This window comes from Schistocerca cancellata, chromosome 5 (genome assembly GCF_023864275.1).
Source record: "Schistocerca cancellata isolate TAMUIC-IGC-003103 chromosome 5, iqSchCanc2.1, whole genome shotgun sequence".
In the NCBI taxonomy this organism is placed as follows: domain Eukaryota; kingdom Metazoa; phylum Arthropoda; class Insecta; order Orthoptera; family Acrididae; genus Schistocerca; species Schistocerca cancellata.
This window is the reverse complement of record NC_064630.1, coordinates 640,442,774-640,464,296: the sequence shown is the minus strand read 5'-3', so window position 1 is coordinate 640,464,296 and position 21,523 is coordinate 640,442,774. Positions and strand designations below refer to the sequence as shown.

The 21,523-nt window shown below is 39.0% G+C and overlaps 1 protein-coding gene across 1 annotated transcript in view; it reads right to left on the bottom strand.

Moving 5' to 3' along the window:
- Nucleotides 1-21,523, bottom strand: part of LOC126187914 (tyrosine-protein kinase hopscotch) — a 157,961-nt gene that overhangs the window by 65,037 nt on the left and 71,401 nt on the right. Inside the window, exons 9-11 of the mRNA XM_049929271.1 lie at nt 18,646-18,799; nt 5,355-5,502; nt 5,106-5,216 (exon numbers count right to left, since the gene is read on the bottom strand). Of these exons, the coding sequence (XP_049785228.1) occupies nt 5,106-5,216; nt 5,355-5,502; nt 18,646-18,799 (413 nt within the window). The remainder of the gene's footprint in view (nt 1-5,105; nt 5,217-5,354; nt 5,503-18,645; nt 18,800-21,523) is intronic.

Below are 21,523 nucleotides of genomic sequence, written 5' to 3'. Positions count from 1 at the left end.
CCTCCATTACCAACAACAATGAACGAACTGAGACATTATGTAAAAGCAGCTGAGGAAGCTGTAACTAAAGACATACTCGCTGTAGTGTGGGAACATTTTGAATACCGCACTGACATATGCCATGCATATCAAGTGGAGCATAGTGAACACCTATGAATGGAAAAAAAAAAAACTTTCTGAGTTTCCCGTTTATCAAAAAGCAAAATTCATTACATACATTCATTAGTTTCATAAATATAGACGTGCCAAATTGGACAATCCTTTTTCATACACCACGTATATCAATACTGAGATGGAAATTAATGCAGCAGGTAACATCCTCAATAAGGACTAAAGCTGAGTCTCTCATGGGATTACGCCAGAGACAGATCACAGCATGCACTGTGGACAAAGACTAAAAAACATTGTCTTGAATCATACGTGGCTAGGCATGAAAGGCATTAAGATTTGTAAATGATTTAGTAGTGTAGGTTACATTCTGCCAGAATTTTCCATTACCCTATTAGCATTAAGATTTGTAATACAGCTATAAGAGGGCAGTACTACCAACTGTTTGATAGTCAGCAACCTCCTACAACTTCATCAAATGTTTGCGGGGTTTGACTTTGTTGGATGGCCGAGATCTTTGTTCCAAATTATTATTCAAATAAACAGGTAGTAATCTTAAATTCACATTGTGAGAAGGTTTTGTTATGAAATGAATCTCTGAAGAGAATTTTGGCATTCACTCATTAACCATTTGGGTCTGCACTCACTCCACACATTTTCTTGTATGTGTCTTCAGAATATGTCTCCTTATCTGCAATATATTTATTCTATCCATTGTGATAACTTCGTCCAAAACTTAATTTCATTTTCTGGAATGTTACTAAAAGTTCACAATAATTCACTCTACTTCTTGCTGTTTCCGTAACTTCTCATCCCATCTTCTGTCTTGTGTTAGCATCATACATCACTGTCACTGAGCTCTGGAGAGATATGCACGTACTACAAAAGTTTGTGTTGGGAGGGACCCTTCTAAGGAAACAGTGACTAAAGAACAACAAGCATAAAAAAGACAGAGTAGAGAGAGAGAGAGAGAGATGCTAACTCAAATGCATTTGGCAGTTAAATGGGCAATGCTTGAAGCCCTCATTGAACACCGTAGCAAACACTTATCAAAACGCCACTCACAATACTCAAAGAAATACAGGTCATATAGAAAGGATATCAGTGGCACAGTAGTTAGGGTCCAGACACTGATGACTGACACAAGAAAAGAAATTATGGGTAGCAAAGCAGGAGTAGAAATGCTAAACTCTTTTTCAAATGTTTCCTTACAAAGGAAAATTCAGGGGTACTACCTTATTTTAATTCTCGTAACACTAGAGAAATGACTGACTTAGATATTAGTGTCAGTGGCATTGAGGAAACACCTGAAATTACATAAACTGAACAAGGCCGCAGAACCTGATGAAGTCCTTGTCAGAGTCTACACAGAATTTGCAGGTGAGGACCCCTTCTCTTACCAATGATATACCACAGAGTAATCGAACAATAATGTACCACAGAGCAACTGAACAAAAAACCATGCAAAGCAGTTCAAAGAAAGCACAAGTTACACTCACCCACAAATAAGGTAGTGGAAGTGACCTACAAAACAACTATTAAATACCACTGACATCCATCGGCTATAGAATCTCACAATATATTCTAAATGCCTTATCAGAAAATTACCTTGAGCATTTAATTAGAGAACCGACCCATGAGGGCACTGTCTTAGATCTCTTGGTTAAAAACTGGCCTGAACTTTACGATTCAGTAACACAGAGCAGGGTATCAATGATCATACGGCCATTACAACATCAATGACTATGTGTCAAACAGAAACATAAGAAGGTTGTTTCTGCACAGTCAGTGGAAATGATTCCACATTACTTGACCAGTTAACATGAAAAATTCGTCTCTGAAACTGAAAATATTGATTGTAAATGGACAAAGTTCAAGAGTATTGTATAATACACCTTAGACAGTTATGAGGGGGGAGCCAAACAAAACCGTACTCCGAGGGCACTGCCACTCGTAGAGGTAACCCGCCAACAGTCAGAGAAACACTTGCATGTTCAGCTCTACACTGACACCGTCTGCACAGCTGTTTCATGAAGGTCTCTTGGATGTTCTAAGGTATTTGCGAGAGGACAGGGTATACGGGATGGTCAGGGAATTGTCTAGTGCCAGTTGTGTAAGAAACCAGGAGTTGACTCCATCATACTTGTAGAAGGGGAAGCCCCACTTCTGCGAGGACACTGTAGGCATGACTAGTGCAAAAGGCACTGATACCAGACGCACCGCAAAAAGATGAACAGGGTCAAGTAGTTTCAGAGTGGAAGTAACCACCGAGCCATAAACCTGACAACCATAAGCCAGTCTGGCTAAAACCAGAGCATGGTAAAGAACAAAGCCAATGTTAGCATATGGTGGGCCCTGAGTGAAGCATTAAACAAATTTGAAAGCAAAAATTCGAACTACTGAGCTGACAGAAAATCCTACAATGTTTAAATGTTCTGTTAAATCAGTATATGGGCCAAAGTTGTCTGGTTGGATATTCAGTGATCACAGTTGCATTCCAAAGGAGGACGACAGAGAGAAGGGTGAAACACTAAATTTGTTTTTCCAAACTTTCAACTAACGAAGATCCTACTGTGAGTTTTGCAGTCCGCACATCATGGTCTTGTGATTAGCACTGCTGCCCCTAGATCATGGGGCCCCCGGTTTGATTCCCAGCTGGGTAAGAGATTTTATCTGCTTAGAAAATGGGTGTTTTGTTGTCCTCATAATTCATAATCATTTCATCATCATCAATATGCAAGTTGCCAAAGTAGCATCAAATTAAAAAAATTGCACTAGGCAGCTAAACAACCCCAGATGGATTTTCTGGCCATTAATGCCATACGATCATTTCATTTTTATGGATCTTTCTTTTCATCATCACTCAAATGTCAAAACGAGATACATCAAAATAAACAACCATGGGATAGGAAGTCAACTAAAGTCACTCAAAAGATGAAAATTGACAGAACCTGAAGGAATATCTATATGAGTCTACATAAGAGTATGCAAACAAAGTTGATTCTGTTCTGCAGAACTCTACCAATGTCACTGGAGGAGCGACTGGTTCCCAGTGATTGAAAAATGTGCAAATCATTCCTGCTTTCAAAATGGGTCATTGAACAGATGCACACAACTATATGCCTACATTGTTGACCTCACTGTGGTGCAGAATTTCAGTACACATTTTATGTTAGCATAATATGACCTTTCTGGAGGCTGAAAAATCTCTTCTGTAGGAATCAACTCGGATTTCACAAACAAGTATCATGTGAAATGGCTCATTCTGTTCGTTCACAAAACCCAAAAGGCAATAAATATCAGCATCCACATTGATGCCACCTTCCTTGACTTCTAGAAGTCATTTCATTCCATAGAGTTCTGACCTGTCACTTAACGAATAAAATACGAGCATACAGATTATCAGCTAGCTCTGCGATTGGACTGATGATTTCCTGGCAAAGAGAATACATTGTTTTATTGATTGCAAGAATCCTCAGTAAGTGTAGTCCATTCATGTAGGTGGTAGCATATAAAAGCCTTGTTTGATTGATGCTGAAATACTGCACTTCAGTCTGGCACTCATACCAGACAGGATTGATAGAGGAAATAGCGAAGTACAGAGACAAGAAGTCTACATCATGCATCATGGTTTGATTTACTGTTAAAATTCTTGGAGTGTATGCTCCTAGATGTGTCAGCCAAACTACTGTTTTTTTTCTACATATCTCTCATGGAAAGAAATTAGACTGATTGAAGCTCACATGAAGGCTTACCAAAAATCATTCTACCCATGCACCATTCACAACCGAAACAGTGAAGAGGGAAAGAGAGAGTGGTACAATAAGTACCCTCTGCCACATACCATAACACAGCTTGCAGTGTATACATACAGATGTAGTTCTCAGATCAAACCTAATGAGGTACCTCAAACAGAATTATCTCCTCCATGTCAATCACTACAGACTTCATAATTAAACACTGGGCATGAAAAACCAAACACACACTTTCTCAAATGACATCCTGAAAGCTGCGGATCACAGCAGTCAGGTGAATACAATATGTCTAACTTCCAAAAAATCATATGACTCCATACAACTCCATCAGTTATTAATGGAAATTGTTCAGCTCATGTTGTATATAAATGATCTGGCAAACAATACATATAATAACCTCAGATTTTTTACAGATGATGCAGTTATGAATAATGAAGAACCACGTGAAAGAAAGATGCACAAATTTTCAGTCAGATCGTAGTAATATTTCAAAGAGGTGCACTGACTGGAAGCTTACTCTACAAGTCAGAAAAGTAATATTGTGAACTTCACAAAGCTCAATAGATGCTATCTTATGACTAAAATATCAGTGATTCACAACTGTAGTAAGTCACCTCATACAAATACCCGAGTATAACAACCTGTGAGAAAATGAAATGGAATGGAATGATCACTTAAACTTAATCATAGGTAAACCAGCTGGGAGACTTTCATTCATTAGTGTAGGAAAATAGAAAAATGCCAGTAGTCTACAAAGGAGTATGCCTACAAAATACTCATGTAATACATCCTAGAATCTTGCTCAAATTTGTGGAACCCATACCAAATACGATTAACAGAATACTGAATGTACAAAAAGAAGGGCAACACAAATAGTCACAGGTTTGTTGGACTCATGGAAGAGCATCACAGAAATGCTGAAAGTCTTAACTGAAAGATGCTTGCACATAAGACTCCAAATACCCTACATAAGCCTACTTACAAAGTTTTAATGTAGAAATTCAGTACTCCCTGACAATTAAATTACTGTATACACAATTTTATTGACCAAATGAGGGTAAAAGTGACAGAATACACTAGTTTTCTTTCATTAACTAAAAAACGTATATATAAAAATTGTAAAGCTAAAAATAAAAGATTTACAGCCATGTTCCTTTTACCTGGCAATGTCTCATTTTAAATGAACAACAATAAATGAATGTTAAATATAGGATAGTAAAAAATGTTGATAAAATTACATACCTGTTCCCATGGATGAAATACTAAGCTTTGAAGTGCTATAATCCTTTGTAAATGGCTTAAAAAGTTTTGGAAATGGTGATGCATAGGAATGAGCTCTTCTTGAGTTGAAAACTGAAAATAATATAAAACAATGGAAGTGAGTAGTTGTGAATTTGATAATCTTGTAGCCATAAAGTATTTATCCATTATTAGCTAAGCTATGAAGTGGGTAGTAATTTGCTTCCTTGGCTGACTGTGATAGAAACATACCTTCATACAATATCTGATTAATGTCTCTCATTATAGCCTGTGGTTTCTTTCTTCTGTATGGATCTAGATCCCAGCAGTCTGACATCAAGTTATAAATTGCATCTGGGCACAACTGTGGTTTAGGTAATATCTTGCCAGAAGAGTAGAGCTGGAAAAATTGTTAAAAATGTTTCCATTGACAAGACAAACTTACTACTGAAATTGAGGCATTCCCTGGAATAACTTAAATGAAATATACAGAGTTCGAGATGCACAACATCAAACATTTTAAATAGTTTTTTATTCATTTCAAACTCTCATACCTGGACTAAATTTCAGTGAAACATAAACAAAATGTTGTGGTTCCAGAATATATGATGTTATAGTGAATTTTGTAAGAATTACTGAGTGATTTGGATTTCAGTTACACAGTTGTTTCACAAAACATCTAAATTATTAGTCTAAAAAACAGAAGAGGAGTTTTTAATTATCAATGGTTAAAACTGGAATAAGTGAGTTAGAGCTAATGTGTATCCAAATATGAACAGTTGCCAAATATTGAGCACAGCACTATAAACACTGAGAAGACACTGTAGACAGCAAGTCAACCTCATATGGCAGTGCATTCTTCACATCATTATAACATTTTCTCATTTGCTTATCAGCATAGCCGAAAAAAGTACGTAGGTTCACTATGCAACACTCCATGAGAATAATTCTTGCATAGTATGAGGGAATGGCACAGAAATAAATAAAAAAAATATACAAGATATTCACAAGGAAAAGTTTACCTCCTAACATAATGCAAATGGACACACAAAAAATCTACTCATCAAGCAGTGGCAGGAGAACAAAAAAAGGTTTAACTTTTACTAGCTTTTGAAGCCAGTGGCTCCTTCTTCTGTCACAAGAGTTGAAGGGGAAGGAAGAGTGGTGAAGGAAAAGGAGTGGAGAGGTTTAGGGAAAGGGATACGGTTCAGAAAAGTCACCCAGAACCCTGGGTCAGGGGAGACTTACCAGGCGGGATGAGAGGGAAAGACTTATTGCTGTGTCTGCACTGGACGAGATTTGAAAACCTGAGAGCTTAAAGGTAAAAGATGGGGTAATGTGCAAGACAGAGATTACTACTAAAACATCATTCGTGAGCTAATAAGAGTGAAAAGCTAAGTGCATTGTATGTAACAGAGGTGGGAGGGGGGATGGCAAAAATACAGGTCAGAAAATGAAACAAGTAGAAAACTGAAATGGAGTGAAGAAAGGAGTAGTTACTGTGAAGAAATGCTGAGACGGGAGGAATTAATGTAAAATAAGGCCAGGTGGGTGGCAAGAACCAAGGGCATGTTGCAGCACCAGTTCCCCCCCTGCAGAGTTATGAGAAATTGGTGTCTGGGGGAAGAATCCAGATGGTGCATTTGGTGAACATGCACTGAGGTCATGACTGTCTTGTTGTAGAGCATGCTCTACAATGGGATATTGTGTGTTGCTGTATACGCCCTCTGTCTACGTCCATTCATTCTGACTGAAACTGGGTGGCAGTCATGCCAATGTAAAAGGCCGAACAGTTTTTACATAACAGCTGATACATGTCGTGTTGTTTCACGGGTGGCTCACCCTTTGATAATATATGTTTTGCCAGTTACACAGCTGGAATAGTTGGTGGTAGGAGGACACATAAGGCAAATCTTGCACCAGGGATGGTCACAGGGATAGGAGCCATAGGGTAGGGAGATGGGTGTAGAAGGAGCATTGGGCCTGACAAGGATATTGCAGAGATTGGGAGGGTGATGAAATGCTATTCTAGGTGTGGTGGGCAAAATCTCAGACAGGATGGATCTCATTTCAGAGCATGATTTTAAGAAGTAATGGCCTTTTTGAAATAGCTGATTAATACAATCAAGACCAGGATAATACTAGGTGACAAATGGTGCACTCTAAAGTTGTTTTTTGGAGGTATCAGCAGTACCAGGATTGTATGTGATGGCCTGGCAAATCTGCTTTTGAACTAGGCTGTTGGGATAATTAGATCCAGTGAAGGCTGAGCTGAGCGTGGTGGCGTATCGCTGTAAAGAGTCTGCATCCGAACAAATATATTTGTCTTGAATGCCAAGGCTGTATGGGAGGGAATGGTTGATATGGAAAGAATGGCAACTGTCAAAATGTAAGTCCTGTTGTTTGTTAGTATGTTTAATATGGACACAAGTGTGTAGCTGGCCTTTGGTGAGGATGATATCAACATGAAGGAAAGTGGCATGGGATTCCAAATAGGACCGTGTGAAATTTAATTGGGAGAAGGTATTTAGAGATTCCAGGAATTTTAAAATATTAGCCTTATAGGGGAAAGATGTCATCAATGTATCTAAACCAAACCAGGGACTGAAGACTTATGCATCCCAGGAAAGCTCCATCTAAGCAACCCATGAAGAGGCTGGCACTGGAAGGAGCCATCCCGGTTCTCATAGCCATATTCCTGATCTGTTTGTATGTCCGCCCCTCAAAGGTGAAGTAACTGTTGGTAAGTACAAAGTTGATTAAGGTGAGCAAGAAAGATGTCATAGGTCTGGAATCAGATGGGCACTGACTGAGGAAATGTTCAGCAGCAGACAGATCATGTATGTGGGTGGGGGTGTTGATATAGAGGGAGATGGCATCGATGGTGACAACCAAGGTGTGTGGCAGGAGTGGGACAGTCATGGATTTCAGAACATTCTGGAAATCCAGAGTGAAATTTCACTCCGCATTGGAGTGTGCGCTGATATGAAACTTCCTGGCAGATTAAAAGTGTGTGCTGGACCGAGACACGAACTTTGAACCTTTCCCTTTTGCAGGCAAGTGTTCAACCGACTGAGCTACCCAAGCACGACTCACGATCTGTCCTCACAGTGTGAAATGATGAAAAGCACATGAATTGGATGAAGTAAGTGTGGAGATGGTGAGAGCAGCTAGCACTGGTGGAGATCAGTGGCTCTAAAGGGTCATGAGAAAAGTATGGGTAGAAAGGAGGACTCCTGAGACTGGAAAAAGGGGATCATAGTAGCAGTTGTTAAGACGGATTGTATGAAACTATGCTATGTTTATAGGGGAGTTACTCTGATGTGCCATGCTGCCAGGATATTGGAGAAGATATGGGGAAAAAACAGTATAGAATATAGTGGAAGGAAGTCTGAGAGGTGCACAATGTGAATAATATCAGCATAGACCTGGAAGGTTGACAGTGAATATAATTTTTAGTGTAAGGCAGCTCCAACACTAGCACTGCAAATATGATAAAGATTTAGTAATGGTATTTGTGGAAACCGAGAAGGCATATGACAGTGTGAAAAGAAACAAGATCAGGGAAACACTTCAGAAAAGGGAAATGGAGGTCTGATTGTGAGAAGAATAAGGGGAAGTTATGAAGGAAGTATGAGTTGTGTACAAGTAGGAGGAGAGAAGACAGGCTGCTTGGAAAAGAGAAAGGAGCTGATGCAAGGGAGTGTGCTATCTGCTCTTCATTTCATCAGTGTTATGGATGAAATAATGACAGAAGTGACTGTATGAAAAAGATATTAGAATAGGAAAGCAATGATGTTTGCAGATGATTTGATGGTGTGGGGAAATAGAGCAGGAGAGGAGCAAGAAAGCCTACATGCACGAAAGGAAGTTGTGGGACTAATGGATTGAAATTTAATGCAAAAAAGAGTAAAGTGACGGTGACAATGAGGAATAAGTGGAGAGTAATAATGAGTATTAAGTGTTGAGAGGGCAAGTGCTACAGAAAGAGTGGAAAGTTTCAAGTACCTGGTGGCCACACTGGAAGACAGTGAGGAGCGGGGGGCAGGAGGGGGGGGCGAATGACACAAGATTAGTTAAAAGTGATGCAAGCCCATGGATTTCTGCTGAGTGTTGTGAGAAGCCTGATCTGGAAAAAGGATCTTCGAGGGTGGTTTGAAAAGTTCTCTGAATCACCATGAGAGGTCAGCACTAGCGCAACGATTTGTTCACATGATATTCAATGGACTGTTGTCTGTAAACACATGCCACATCAGTGTTCTTGGAAGAGAGATGTGGCAGTGACGTGGTTCTGTTGTTGTTCCCATGTAGTGATTTGAAGAGATGGAAAAAAAAAAAAAAATCAAGATTCGAGCAGTGGTTAAGTCCTTCGCAAAGAAAGGTACGAAAGCAAAGGACATTCATGCCAATTTCCAGAATACACTGGGGGCCTCTGCTCCTTCATATTCAACCATTGCCAAGTGGATAAGTGAATTTAAATTTGGTTAGGAGAGCTTAGATGATGATCCATGCAGTGGTCGGCCAAGATGTGTCACTATTCCAGAAATCATTGCAAAAGTGCACAAAATGGTTATGGAGGATCACTGATTGAAAGTGCATGAAATTGATCATACTTGCTAGATGTCATCTGAAAGTGTATATCATATTTTAGAAATGAAAAAATTATCTGCAAGATGGACTCTTAATGCGTGCCCGCACACATGTGCCATCGCCATTGCAAAATTACACAAACTAAGGTATGAATTGTTGCCACACTCTCCTTATTCACCTGATATGGCTCCATCAGACTTCCAGCTCTTCCCAAAACTGAAAATTTTTCTTGGAAGACGAAGATTCACTTCAAACAAAGAACTGATAGCCAGAGTTGACAACTATTTTGCAGGCCTGGAGGAAATTCATTTTCGAGGTGGTATCAAGGTACTGGAACATCGTTGGACCAAATGCATTAATCTACAAGGAGATTACATTGAAAAATAAAAAAAAAAGTTTCAGTGATGTAAGTACTTTTATCTATTCCATTCTCTGAACTTTTCAAACCACACTCTTAACACCAAAACACCAACAAATGTTGTAACAAACATTATGCTTCATCACGCACATACGCGTCAGAAACGTTAGTACTGAAGAAAAAGCAGGTGGGCGGGATACAGGCTTGCAAAATGAAATATTAAAGAAGCATGATCAGCCTAACAAGAATCAACAGAGTAAGGAATAAGAAGGTGAGGGAAACAGCGAATCAGAAGCCACTGCAAAAGACCACAAAAGTGGCAAGATTTAGATGGTGTGTAGTACATGTTACAAGCATAGGAGTTGGCAGGATACCAAGTCCGGCTCATGAAATGTGGTAAGAGATCTAGACCTAGAAGAAGGCCGAGAGACAGATGGCATTGTTGGCATGTATGACTGTACAAAGAAGAGAGGAGAAGATTTGGACAAAGTGGAGAGGGAAGAATGGTGGGAGAGCTGATAAACAGTGTACATTCCAAGCAGACCCAACAATGGACTGTATACTGTAGAAGATGACGATGGTGAAAATTTTAACATGTTTTTCTTAGTAACACTACTGGTCATTAAAATTGCTACACCACGAAGCTGACGTGCTACAGACGCGAAATTTAACCCACAGGACGAAGATGCTGTGATATGCAAATTATTAGCTTTTCAGAGCATTCCCACAAGGTTGATGCCGGTGGCGACACCTACAATGTGCTGACATGAGGAAAGTTTCTAACCGATTTCTCATACACAAACAGCAGTTGACCGGTGTTGCCTAATGAAACGTTGTTGTGATGCCTCGTGTAAGGAGGAGAAATGCGTACCATCACGTTTTCTACTTTGATAAAGGTCGAATTGTAGCCTATCGCGATTGTGGTTTATCGTATCGTGACATTGCTGCTTGCGTTGGTCAAGACCCAATGACTGTTAGCAGAATATGGAATCGATGGGTTTAGGAGGGTAATACGGAATGCCGTGCTGGATCCCAACGGCCTCGTATCATTAGTAGTCGAGATGGCAGGCATCTTATCCGCATGGCTGTAAAGGATCGTGCAGCCATGTCTCGATCCCTGAGTCAACAGATGGGGACGTTTGCAAGACAACAACCATCTGCACGAACAGTTCAATGACATTTGCAGCAGCATGGACTATCAGCTCGGAGACCATGGCTTTGGTTACCCTTGACACTGCATCACAGACAGGAGTGCCTGCGAAGGTGTACTCAACGACGAACCTGGATGCACGAATGGCAAAACGTCATTTTTTCGGATGAATCCAGGTTCTGTTTGCAGCATCATGATGGTCCCAACCGTGTTTGGCGACACTGCGGTGAACGCACATTGGAAGCATGTATTCGTCATCGCCATATTGGCGTATCACCCGGTGTGATGGTATGGGGTGCCATTGGTTACACATCTCCATCATCTCTTGTTCGCATTGACGGCACTTTGAATAGTTGACACTACATTTCAGATGTGTTACGACCTGTGGCTCTACCCTGCATTCGATCTCTGCGAAACCCTACATTTCAGCAGGATAATGCACGACCACATGTTGCAGGTCCTGTATGGGCCTTTCTGGATACAGAAAAAGTTCGACTGCTCTCCTGGCCAGCACATTCTCCAGAATTCTCACCAATTGAAAACGTCTGGTTAATGGTGGCCGAGCAACTGGCTCGTCACAATATGCTGGTCACTTCTCCTGATGAACTGTGGTATCGTGTTCAAGCTGCATGGGCAGCTGTACCTGTACATGCCATCCAAGCTCTGACTCAATGCCCAGGCATATCAAGGCCTTTATTATGACCAGAGGTGCTTGTTCTGGGTACTGATTTCTCAGGGTCTATGCATCCAAATTGCGTGTAGATGTAATCACATTAAGTGGCATATTTGAATGCTGTCTGAAAAATTTGTTGCAAATAGAATTAGTAGTAAAGAAGCAATAAATTAAAATGTCATGCCTGATGCAGCACTTTTACTGCATGAACAGCAAAATCTAGTTAAGTGATTAACTTTTTTTTTTTCATTTCACCATTTTGTGGGTGGTGTCAGCAAGAAAACTGTGTGTAAAAGCATGTTGTAAGTCACTATGTAGTTTCCTTTTCAAATACTGGATGAATATAGCTGGGTACTGGCATGTGGCAAGTTACACTGCCTCAAGACATATACAAAACTGCTAACTGTAATACTTGTGTTACTGTGTTAAACCTCTAACAGAAGCTTATACTTCTTTAAATTTGCTCAATAATTACATGAAATACTTAAAATCAAATTTTTGTTTCCCCGGGAAACTGTTAAATAGGAAAACTGCAACTGGGTATGGTGCCATGAACAAGGTTAGCTGTTTAGTAAAATAGATGTCATAATTTATGGAAAATGCTCCACATCCTTCTAAAAAATGATCTATAAGTTTGTGAATTTCATGTAATTTATAGTAACTGTATGGATGGACAGTGTCTTGAAAGGAGGATATAAGATGAACACAACAAAAGCAAAACGAGGATAATGGAATGTAGTTGAATTAAGTCCGGTGATGCTGAGGGAATTAGATTAGGAAATGAGACACTTAAAGTGGTAAAGGAGTTTAGCTATTTGGGGAGCAAAATAACTGATGATGGTTGAAGTAGAGAGGATATAAAATGCAGACTGGCAATGGCAAGGAAAGTGTTTCTGAAGAAGAGAAATTTGTCAACATAGAGTATAGATTTAAGTGTCAGGAAGTCGTTTCTGAAAGTATTTATAGGGAGCGTAGCCATGTATAGAAGTGAAACATGGACGATAAATAGTTTGGATAAGAAGAGAATAGAAGCTTTCGAAATGTGGTGCTACAGAAGAATGCTGAAGATTAGATGGATAGATCACATAACTAATGAGGAGGTATTGAATAGAATTGGGGAGAAGAGGAGTTTGTGGCACAGCTTGACTAGAAGAAGGGATCGGTTGGTAGGACATGTTCTGAGGCATCAAGGGATCAACAATTTAGTATTGGAGGGCAGCGTGGAGGGTAAAAATCGTAGAAGGAGACCAAGACATGAATACACTAAGCAGATTTAGAAGGATGTAGGTTGCAGTAGGTACTGGGAGATAAAGGAGCTTGCACAGGGTAGGGTAGCATGGAGAGCTGCATCAAACCAGTCTCAGGAATGAAGACAACAACAACAACAACAACAACAACAACAACAACATAGTAACTGGCAGCAGAAATGACTATAGCAGCTGGTACAGGACCAATGGGAGTTGCAATCAATAAAGAAATGAGTGCACTGAGACATTATCAATAGCATAGTATAATGGAGTTGCTTCTGGGACACAGTGAAGAAAAATCTCATTTTGGTCACAGGGATGACAGAAATTGCATCTACGTCACCATATAGTGAAGACCTGTTGGACTTAGTTTTTTCTGGACTGCTTACAGCAACATGTGTGCACAGCTGGTGTAGTCATAAATTCAGGAATGAAGCCAAATTATGGATTTGTAAAAATTTATCTACTTTGGCAATGGACTGTGATCAACTTGGCAATGAAATTTAATTACAAACTATAATATGATGATATTTAAGCCTTTATTTATTGGCAACAAACACAGACTAGTAAACCCAGTTAGTTATTTGCTGAAAAATGTGTGTTTGATTAATAAGCAATTATAGTTCCCACAAAGCCACTGGTTGTCACATAAAAGACACTGAAAATTACTCTACTACTGCAAAATACAGTAATTTTTTGCAGTTCATATTCTACAGTTAACTTTATGAACTATATACTGTGTTTGCACTGATGTATGATAATACCTAGACTAACAGACAGACAAGTTGAAGACATATAAAAAAAGGTCATGGATTTAGTTCCAGAACTTCAAGCTCCCAATCAACTAACAGTTAAATTTAAAAAGGAGTGTCATATTGCACCTGCAACCACCCACCAATGCTCCTCTCCTGAGAGCATAGTGCCAGGAATCCTCATACCAGTACACTGTAGGTGTCAGTGCCTTATAGCACCCAAATAAAAGTCCAACTGCCAATGTTCTGTTTGCCTGAAGGTAATTACCAAGACCCATGAGATAATTATTAAAACAATCAGCATATTATTGTCTTCATTTTAATCACAGTGTGAGACAGAACCATATAGATTCCTTCAGAAAGAATTTTTCAATGTGCTCCAAAATAAGATAAAGTCTGTGAAAATAAAATTGAGTGAAATATATCAGGGACAGTCAAAGTTTTAATGAGCACATAAAAAGTATGTATTATATATCTGTTTATATACAGGTGCATTTCTACAGCTTGGGTACATATTGAATCACCACGTCAAAGTATTATAGCAAGCTGCTAGAAAAGCCAGATCAAAATGGTGCAGCCCACTGATAAATTGGAGATGGGCAGAGTCATTTTGATTTGGCTCCTCTAGTGGCATTATACGGGGAGTCAGCATATACTAAAACTGAATAAATGTAACTGCAAACAGCAAAAAGTAATTACATAAGTTTATTTTTTCAAGATGGTCTGTAAAACATTATGACTATCCCTCATATTCCTAACTACATTCCTCCCACGGGTGCACTTATTTGTTTCATTTGATACTGATTGCAAATGATGCATACAAGTGCAAAATTCTTATCCAAAGTGAGGTTAATAAATACACCACCACATAAAAGGGTCATCAATGTCTGATTCAAAATTTGCAAACTACAGTTCTGAACAAGGATTCAAATCCTGAACCATATTTTTGCTGGGTAATCCACACAAACTAAATCATCTAAGCATTCACAATGCCTCTCTTAACTTTCCAAATTCTACATAGGTTCTCAAGAATATATTACTGGAGCAGTATACCAAGAATTAAAAAAAAAGTTGGATAAGGGTTGTTTACCAGAATGTAAATTACATTACACAGCACAGCATACAGTATAATATAGTTAGCATAAGGTCTGAAGCTGAGTGCCACATGTAGACTGGAGCCCCAGTCTTCACTTCTCACAAGAATGCTTTTCAAATGAAACTGTATGAAGGACACTTAGTCCAGCACACAATTTTAATCTATTATTAATGTTGATGTTATCTTCAGTCTGAAGACAGGTTTGCAGCAGCATTTCATGCTGGTCAATCCTGTGCAAGCCTTTCATATCTGCTTGAATACTACAACCTACATCCATTTCAAATTGCTTGCTATATTGAATCCTTAGTCTTTTACCCATTCACCCTAATCCCTATGTCCCCCAGAAAAGTCTTCCTAATAATTAGAGAAATATTTTTCTTTCTGTTGTCAGTCTGCATTTCATATCCTCTCTAATTTGGCCATCATCAATTGTTTTGCTGCACAAATTGCAGAAGTCACCTACTACTTTCAGTGTCCCATTTCCTAATCTAATTCACTCAGCACTGCCTGATTTGATTCTTTGACATCCATGTTTTCAAGACGCTACCCATTCTGCTCAACTGCCCTTCCAAGTCTTCTGCTGTCTGACAGAATTAAAAGTGTTACTGGCAAACCTCAAAGTCTCTAATTTCTACTAATGGAACTTAAATTCCATTTTCAAATTGCTTCTTGGTTTCTTTTATTGCTTGCTCAATGCACAGACTGAATAATATCAAGGATAGGCTGCAACCCTGTCTCATCCCCCTCTCAACCCTGCTACTTGCCTTAAGTTCATGTTCCAGTCAACATTTTCAAAAGCCTACCCTAAATCTAAAAATGCTATAAACTTAGGTTTGCCTTGCTCAACCAATCTTCTACTAAGATAAGTCACAGGGTCAGTACTGTCAAGCATGTTCTTACATTTTTCCAGAACCCAAACTTACCCTCTCCCAAGGTTGGCTTCTATCAGTTTTTCAATTTTTCTGTTTGGGAAAAAAAATCAGTATTTTGTAACCATGACTTATTAAAGTGACAGTTAGCAATATTCACATCCTTGAGCAAATACTATCTTTGGTAATGTAGTTATTACACTGTTTCTGAAGACTGAGGGTATTTTGCCTGTCTCATATTTCTTGCACACCATGTGAAATAGTTTTAATATGACTGACTTTTCCATCAAACTCAATAATTCAAGGGAATTTTGTTGAATCCATAGGCCTTTCTTTGACTTAGATCTTTCAGTATTCTTCTTGCAGTGCCATATCTCTCATCTCGTCTCCATCTACTTCATCTTGAAGCTCATTTCCCTTGTGTAGCTCTTCTATACATCCTGGAACATTTCAGTATTCCCATATTTGCTGAGCTCTTGATATTCATATAGCTGCATCTCTTTTGTTCAGAAGCCTCTTTAATTTTCCTAAAGGTGGCATCTATCTTTCCCATTGTTATGTAAGCTTCAATAACTTTACATTCTTCATCTAGCCACTTCTGCTTAGTTATTTTACACTTCATGGCTATTCTCTTTTGTCTGCTTCATTTGTTGCATTTTTACATTTTTTCCCCCCTTTTATCAATCACATTCACTGTCTCGCGTGTTATCCAAGGATTTGTAAAGGGGCTTTTTTCCAATTTTACCTTCTACAATCTTCACTATTTCATATTTCAAAACTATTCATTTGTATGCTATCATATTCCTTCCCTCTGTTTCAGTTAATATTGCCTAATGTTCCTGTTGAAACTTTCAACAACCTCCGGTTTTTTAGATAATCTGTGATTCCCCCCCCCCCCCCCCCCCCCCCTTCAAGCCCTGTTCTCCCACTGTTTTTCCTTCTCTTCCTTTTCCTGCAACTGAATTCCAGCCATCTTCACAATCACATTTATTACTATCCTAACATTTTTTTTTCTCATAATAAATGCTTTTAGTCTCTTTATCATCTGTGGAGCTAGTTGTCGTACAAACTTGATTGTTGACTTCATGACTATCTTGGGTATGATAAAATGTTCCCTATACTGCTCATAGGAGCTTATCTATTTTCCTATTTTCTTGTTGATTTTTATATCTTCCATTCTATTACCCCTATTTAATTTTGTATTTATAACCCTGTACACACCTGAACAAAAGTCCTGTTCTTCATTCCATCACACTTCACTAAGTCCCACTACATTTAACTTCAACCTATCTTTTTCCAGTTTTAAAGCCTCCAGCTTCCCTATCTGATTTACGGATCCACCATTCTGCACTCTGACTCTTAGAAGCATTTTGTTTTTTCTGGTGACAAAATCCTTCTGAGTAGCCCCACGAGAGATCTGTAAAGGCAATAACAGAGTTTGGACAAAAATATGCAAACACCACAAGAAATATGTGCCTGAACATAAATAATGATGCCAGCCAAGTCTGTATGTTGCACTTCTGTATTTGACCACAGAGACCACCTGTCCAATGTTCTCATTACATTGGAACTGTCAGTCATGGCCAGAACAGTGTTCTGCTTAGTTGTGAGCACATTATGTGGAAGCTAAGTGGATTCAAATTTGGGCAAATTGTTGGTGCTCATACAGTGGGTGCTTCTGTAACCAAGGGAGTCAAAGTATTTGGTGTTTCAAGAGGCACCATAACAAAGATTTATACTGCATGCAGGAAAAGTGGTAAAACTTCATCTGCTAGTCACAAGACAGACAAAAGTGTGTGTTGCATGATCATAACAGATGATCATCAAAGAGGATTGTGATGAAAAAAGTGGACAACTCCCTGTGAAAGTCACTGCAGAACTGAGTGTCATACTTAAAAACCCTGTCAGGAACAAGACACAGTAAAGGGAGCTTCAGAAGCAGGGAAAACGTGATGCCAAAGCCATAAAACTGGGATTAAGGAGCAATGGAAGAAAGTCATTTGGTCAGATGAGTCTCGTTTCACACAATTTCTAATTTCTGACCAAGGCTACATCTCAGGAGTGAAAGATAGCGAAGTTCAGAGATGATTTGGCTAATCATAATGTGATATTCCTTGGGCCCCACAGTTACTATGCAAAGACACATTATTGCCAAGGAAAATGTTACTTTTCTGGCTGATCAGGTCCATCCCATGGTACAATGTTTGTTCCCAATGGTGATGTGTTGTAAGACAACAGGGTCCCTATTCACATAGCTCACATCATCCAGGACTCATTTTGTGAGCATGAGCATGAATTGTTAAATCTCCCATATCCACCACAGCCACCAGATCTCAATGTTAGTGAGCCTTTGTGGTCTACTTTGGAGAGAAGTGTCTGTGATCACAATCCACTTCCATTGTTACCTGAACTTGCCACTATTTTGCAGGAAGAATGGTAAGAGAGTCCCTTGAAAACAATACAGGACCAGGACCATTCTGAGATGACAGGAAGTGTTTTGAATGCCAATAGATTTACTAAACCGTATTAGGTATGATAATGGGTTGGGTTTTTGATGTTTTCATATTTTTGTCCAGCTCTTGTATTTTATCCAAGAGAATGCCATTTTGATTACCCCCATGTCCTCCAGAACAATATCAGCTATAGTTTCCCCTTGCATTCAGCGGTTTACAGTAATGCCATGTTGGCTAATGTTACAAGGCAAGAACAATCAAGTTTTTAGGAAGATAAATTACATTCCACTGCATTGTGAAACTTTCATTTTGGAGAGATAAAATTTTACTGAATAACATAAATACACTGGATTACCTTCTTAATCATGTCGACATTGCTTGATTCTGGAGGATGCTCTCCATAAGCAAAAATCTGCCAGAGTGTTGTACTGAATGCCCAGACATCAGCAGGAACTGATGATCTTGCCATTTCAACATTTGTAAAATACTCTGGAGCAATCCAGTGAATACTGAAATGAAAAAAAACACATACTTCAATGTAAAACCACTACACTTAAATATCCGAGTTAATTGTGTATTAATGAATTAACAGCTCCATTTTTGTGACACTCATTTAATGATTAATTGTGATTACTGGCTCATCATCTTCAAGTGTTCCATGAATATAATTACAGAGAGTTCACAAAGAGTTTCTACATGAATGTTATGGCATAAGAAGTGCATGTTAGTGCAGATCTGGTTTTGGTCTGCTCCACAGTAATATGCACTTGTTTTAAATATGTGTTTGCAGGAACTGTCAATAAACTTTGTGTGTATGTAGAACATAACATGGAATACCAGAAAATGTTTAGTCACTAACTGAAATGTGTCATGAAAATGAGGTATCACATGACTGAACTAGCTGTTTCATATAATAAATTTCTACATTTGTAGGACACCCTATTGTCCTGGGAATCCTTCATAAAACAGCCTTAACTGCTGCATATCAAATTCAGCAACAATTGGGAATAAACTAAAATACATTGATGTAGGCCTCAATAAATGCCACATGTCATTTGTCACAGTTGGTGCCCATATATACAGGACACACACACACACACACACACACACACACACACACACACACACACATGAGCGAAAAAATTATAACGATCTCCTTAATAATGTGTTTCATCCCTGCTGCTGATTCTCAGCAGTTTGTTGGTAATTTTATGGAGGTATAATGCTCCTAAACCACTGTTGCAGAGTTCTGGCTTCAAGAAATGGGCAGTTATACTGCTCAAAGGTGACATCACTGTCAGGGAAGACATCAAGCATGAAGGTATGCAGATGGTTTGCAGCTGACAGCATGTCTTCAATTATTGCCAGATGTCCCATACAAGTGCAGATAATGTCTCCCATATCATAATACTGTTCCCACCAGCCTGTATTCATGGCATGCTGAATGTTTCAAGCCGCCATTCACCTCGATGGCAGCATTTGTGGAGACAATTGATGTAGGGTAGCAAAACTGTGATTCATCTGAAGAGCCGACATGTTTCCATCGATTGATGGTCGAATTCCAATAGTCCCGTGTCCACTGCAATAGTAACTGACAATGTCTGTGGGTCAACATGTTAACATGTACGGCGATCTGCTGCTGAGCTCCATGTTCAACAATATGTGATGATTGGTGTGCTCCAAAACACTTGTGCATGCACCAGCACTGTGCTCTTTCAGCAGAGATGCAACAGATCACCATCTATCCTACTTCATATGGCAGACAAGCCTTCAAACCCCACATTCTGTGAACAGTTGTGGATGTCGAACCATTCAGCACCTAGTGATAGTTTCACTGTTCTTTTGCATCTTTTTGTAGATGCTCAAGACAGTAGCACGTGAACACTTCACCAGCTTGGCTGTTTTTGAGATACTCATTCACAGGCACTGCACAATAATAATCTGCCTCCTGTCAAAATCACTTATCTCAAAAGAATTCCCCACTTCCAGCCTATATCTTCTCTAGAGTTATCCCCCATCTGTGTCTGCTCCAGTTACATGCTTTTGTTACCGCATCACGTGCCCACAGCACCATGCACCATCAAGTGCCACCTGATGTCACTGTTGGCAGTGTTTGTAATGTTTTGGGTTCTCAGTGTATATCTCAAATATTTAATGACAAAACAGAATGTAGGAAAAACATATAGGGCATGCTGAAAGGTAATGTGTGTGAATTTTTTTGTGAAAAATCTTACATCTTTTTAATAAAACCAACTTTGCTAGAAATCTACGTCTTTATTCTTCATGTTTACATATTTATTTCTCAACATAGGCATGATGGTGAAGAACAAATTTCTTCGAATGAGAGACCATTTTATTGACGCTCTCACTGGAGAATGTCTCACTTTGTTGATGGAGTCATAATTTCACTTCTGCTTCCACAGCTTCTTCATAGTCAAAGTGAAGCCCTCAAAGATGTTTTTAAATTTTTGGAAACAGATGAAAATCAGATGGGACCAAGTGAAGACCGTTTGGAGGACAACTGATGACAGTGAATTCAAAGCATCTGATTGCTACAAATATTAGAGCACTTGTGTGTTCTGACATTATCATGCTGAAGAAGATGGTATTCCATAAGTGGACCAATTCTTCGAATTTGAAAACTGATTACAGCATGCTGTTTCTCATGTAGCTACATAGTAATGACACATACCACCATGTTACATGCTACAATTCGGAGTTTCCTAGTGGCAGAGGATTGCAGGAAAGTCAACTGAGTAATATGCACGACAAGCAATACTTCAATCAATATTGAGAACAGAATAAGAAATTTAAAGGCATTACATTTCAGCACACCCTCGCAGATTCAGAGGACATAATATTATATTGCAGATGTATTTAATGAAATGTTGTAGCGTGACCAAATACACTCTCCAACATGTGGGAGTAATCTTCACTAAACACCAAGATAGATTCCATTATACTGCATATACGTTCCACATAAATATGTTATATATAGAGTGCCCTAAAGAATTTTTCACTATCCTCTCTACCTGTATAGTTTGTGATTTTTGATCGGTGAGCTCTTTCTTTATACTTTGATGACTAGCATAAATCTGTGTAAATCCAGTGTAATGAAGAGAAAAGTAAACCTCACATTTTCAGTGTATGAGGCACATTTTTTTAAAGTAAGTGCCATTCTGAAATACAAGTACAACGTGCACACTTCTCAAAAAGTCTATTTGGTTTATTTT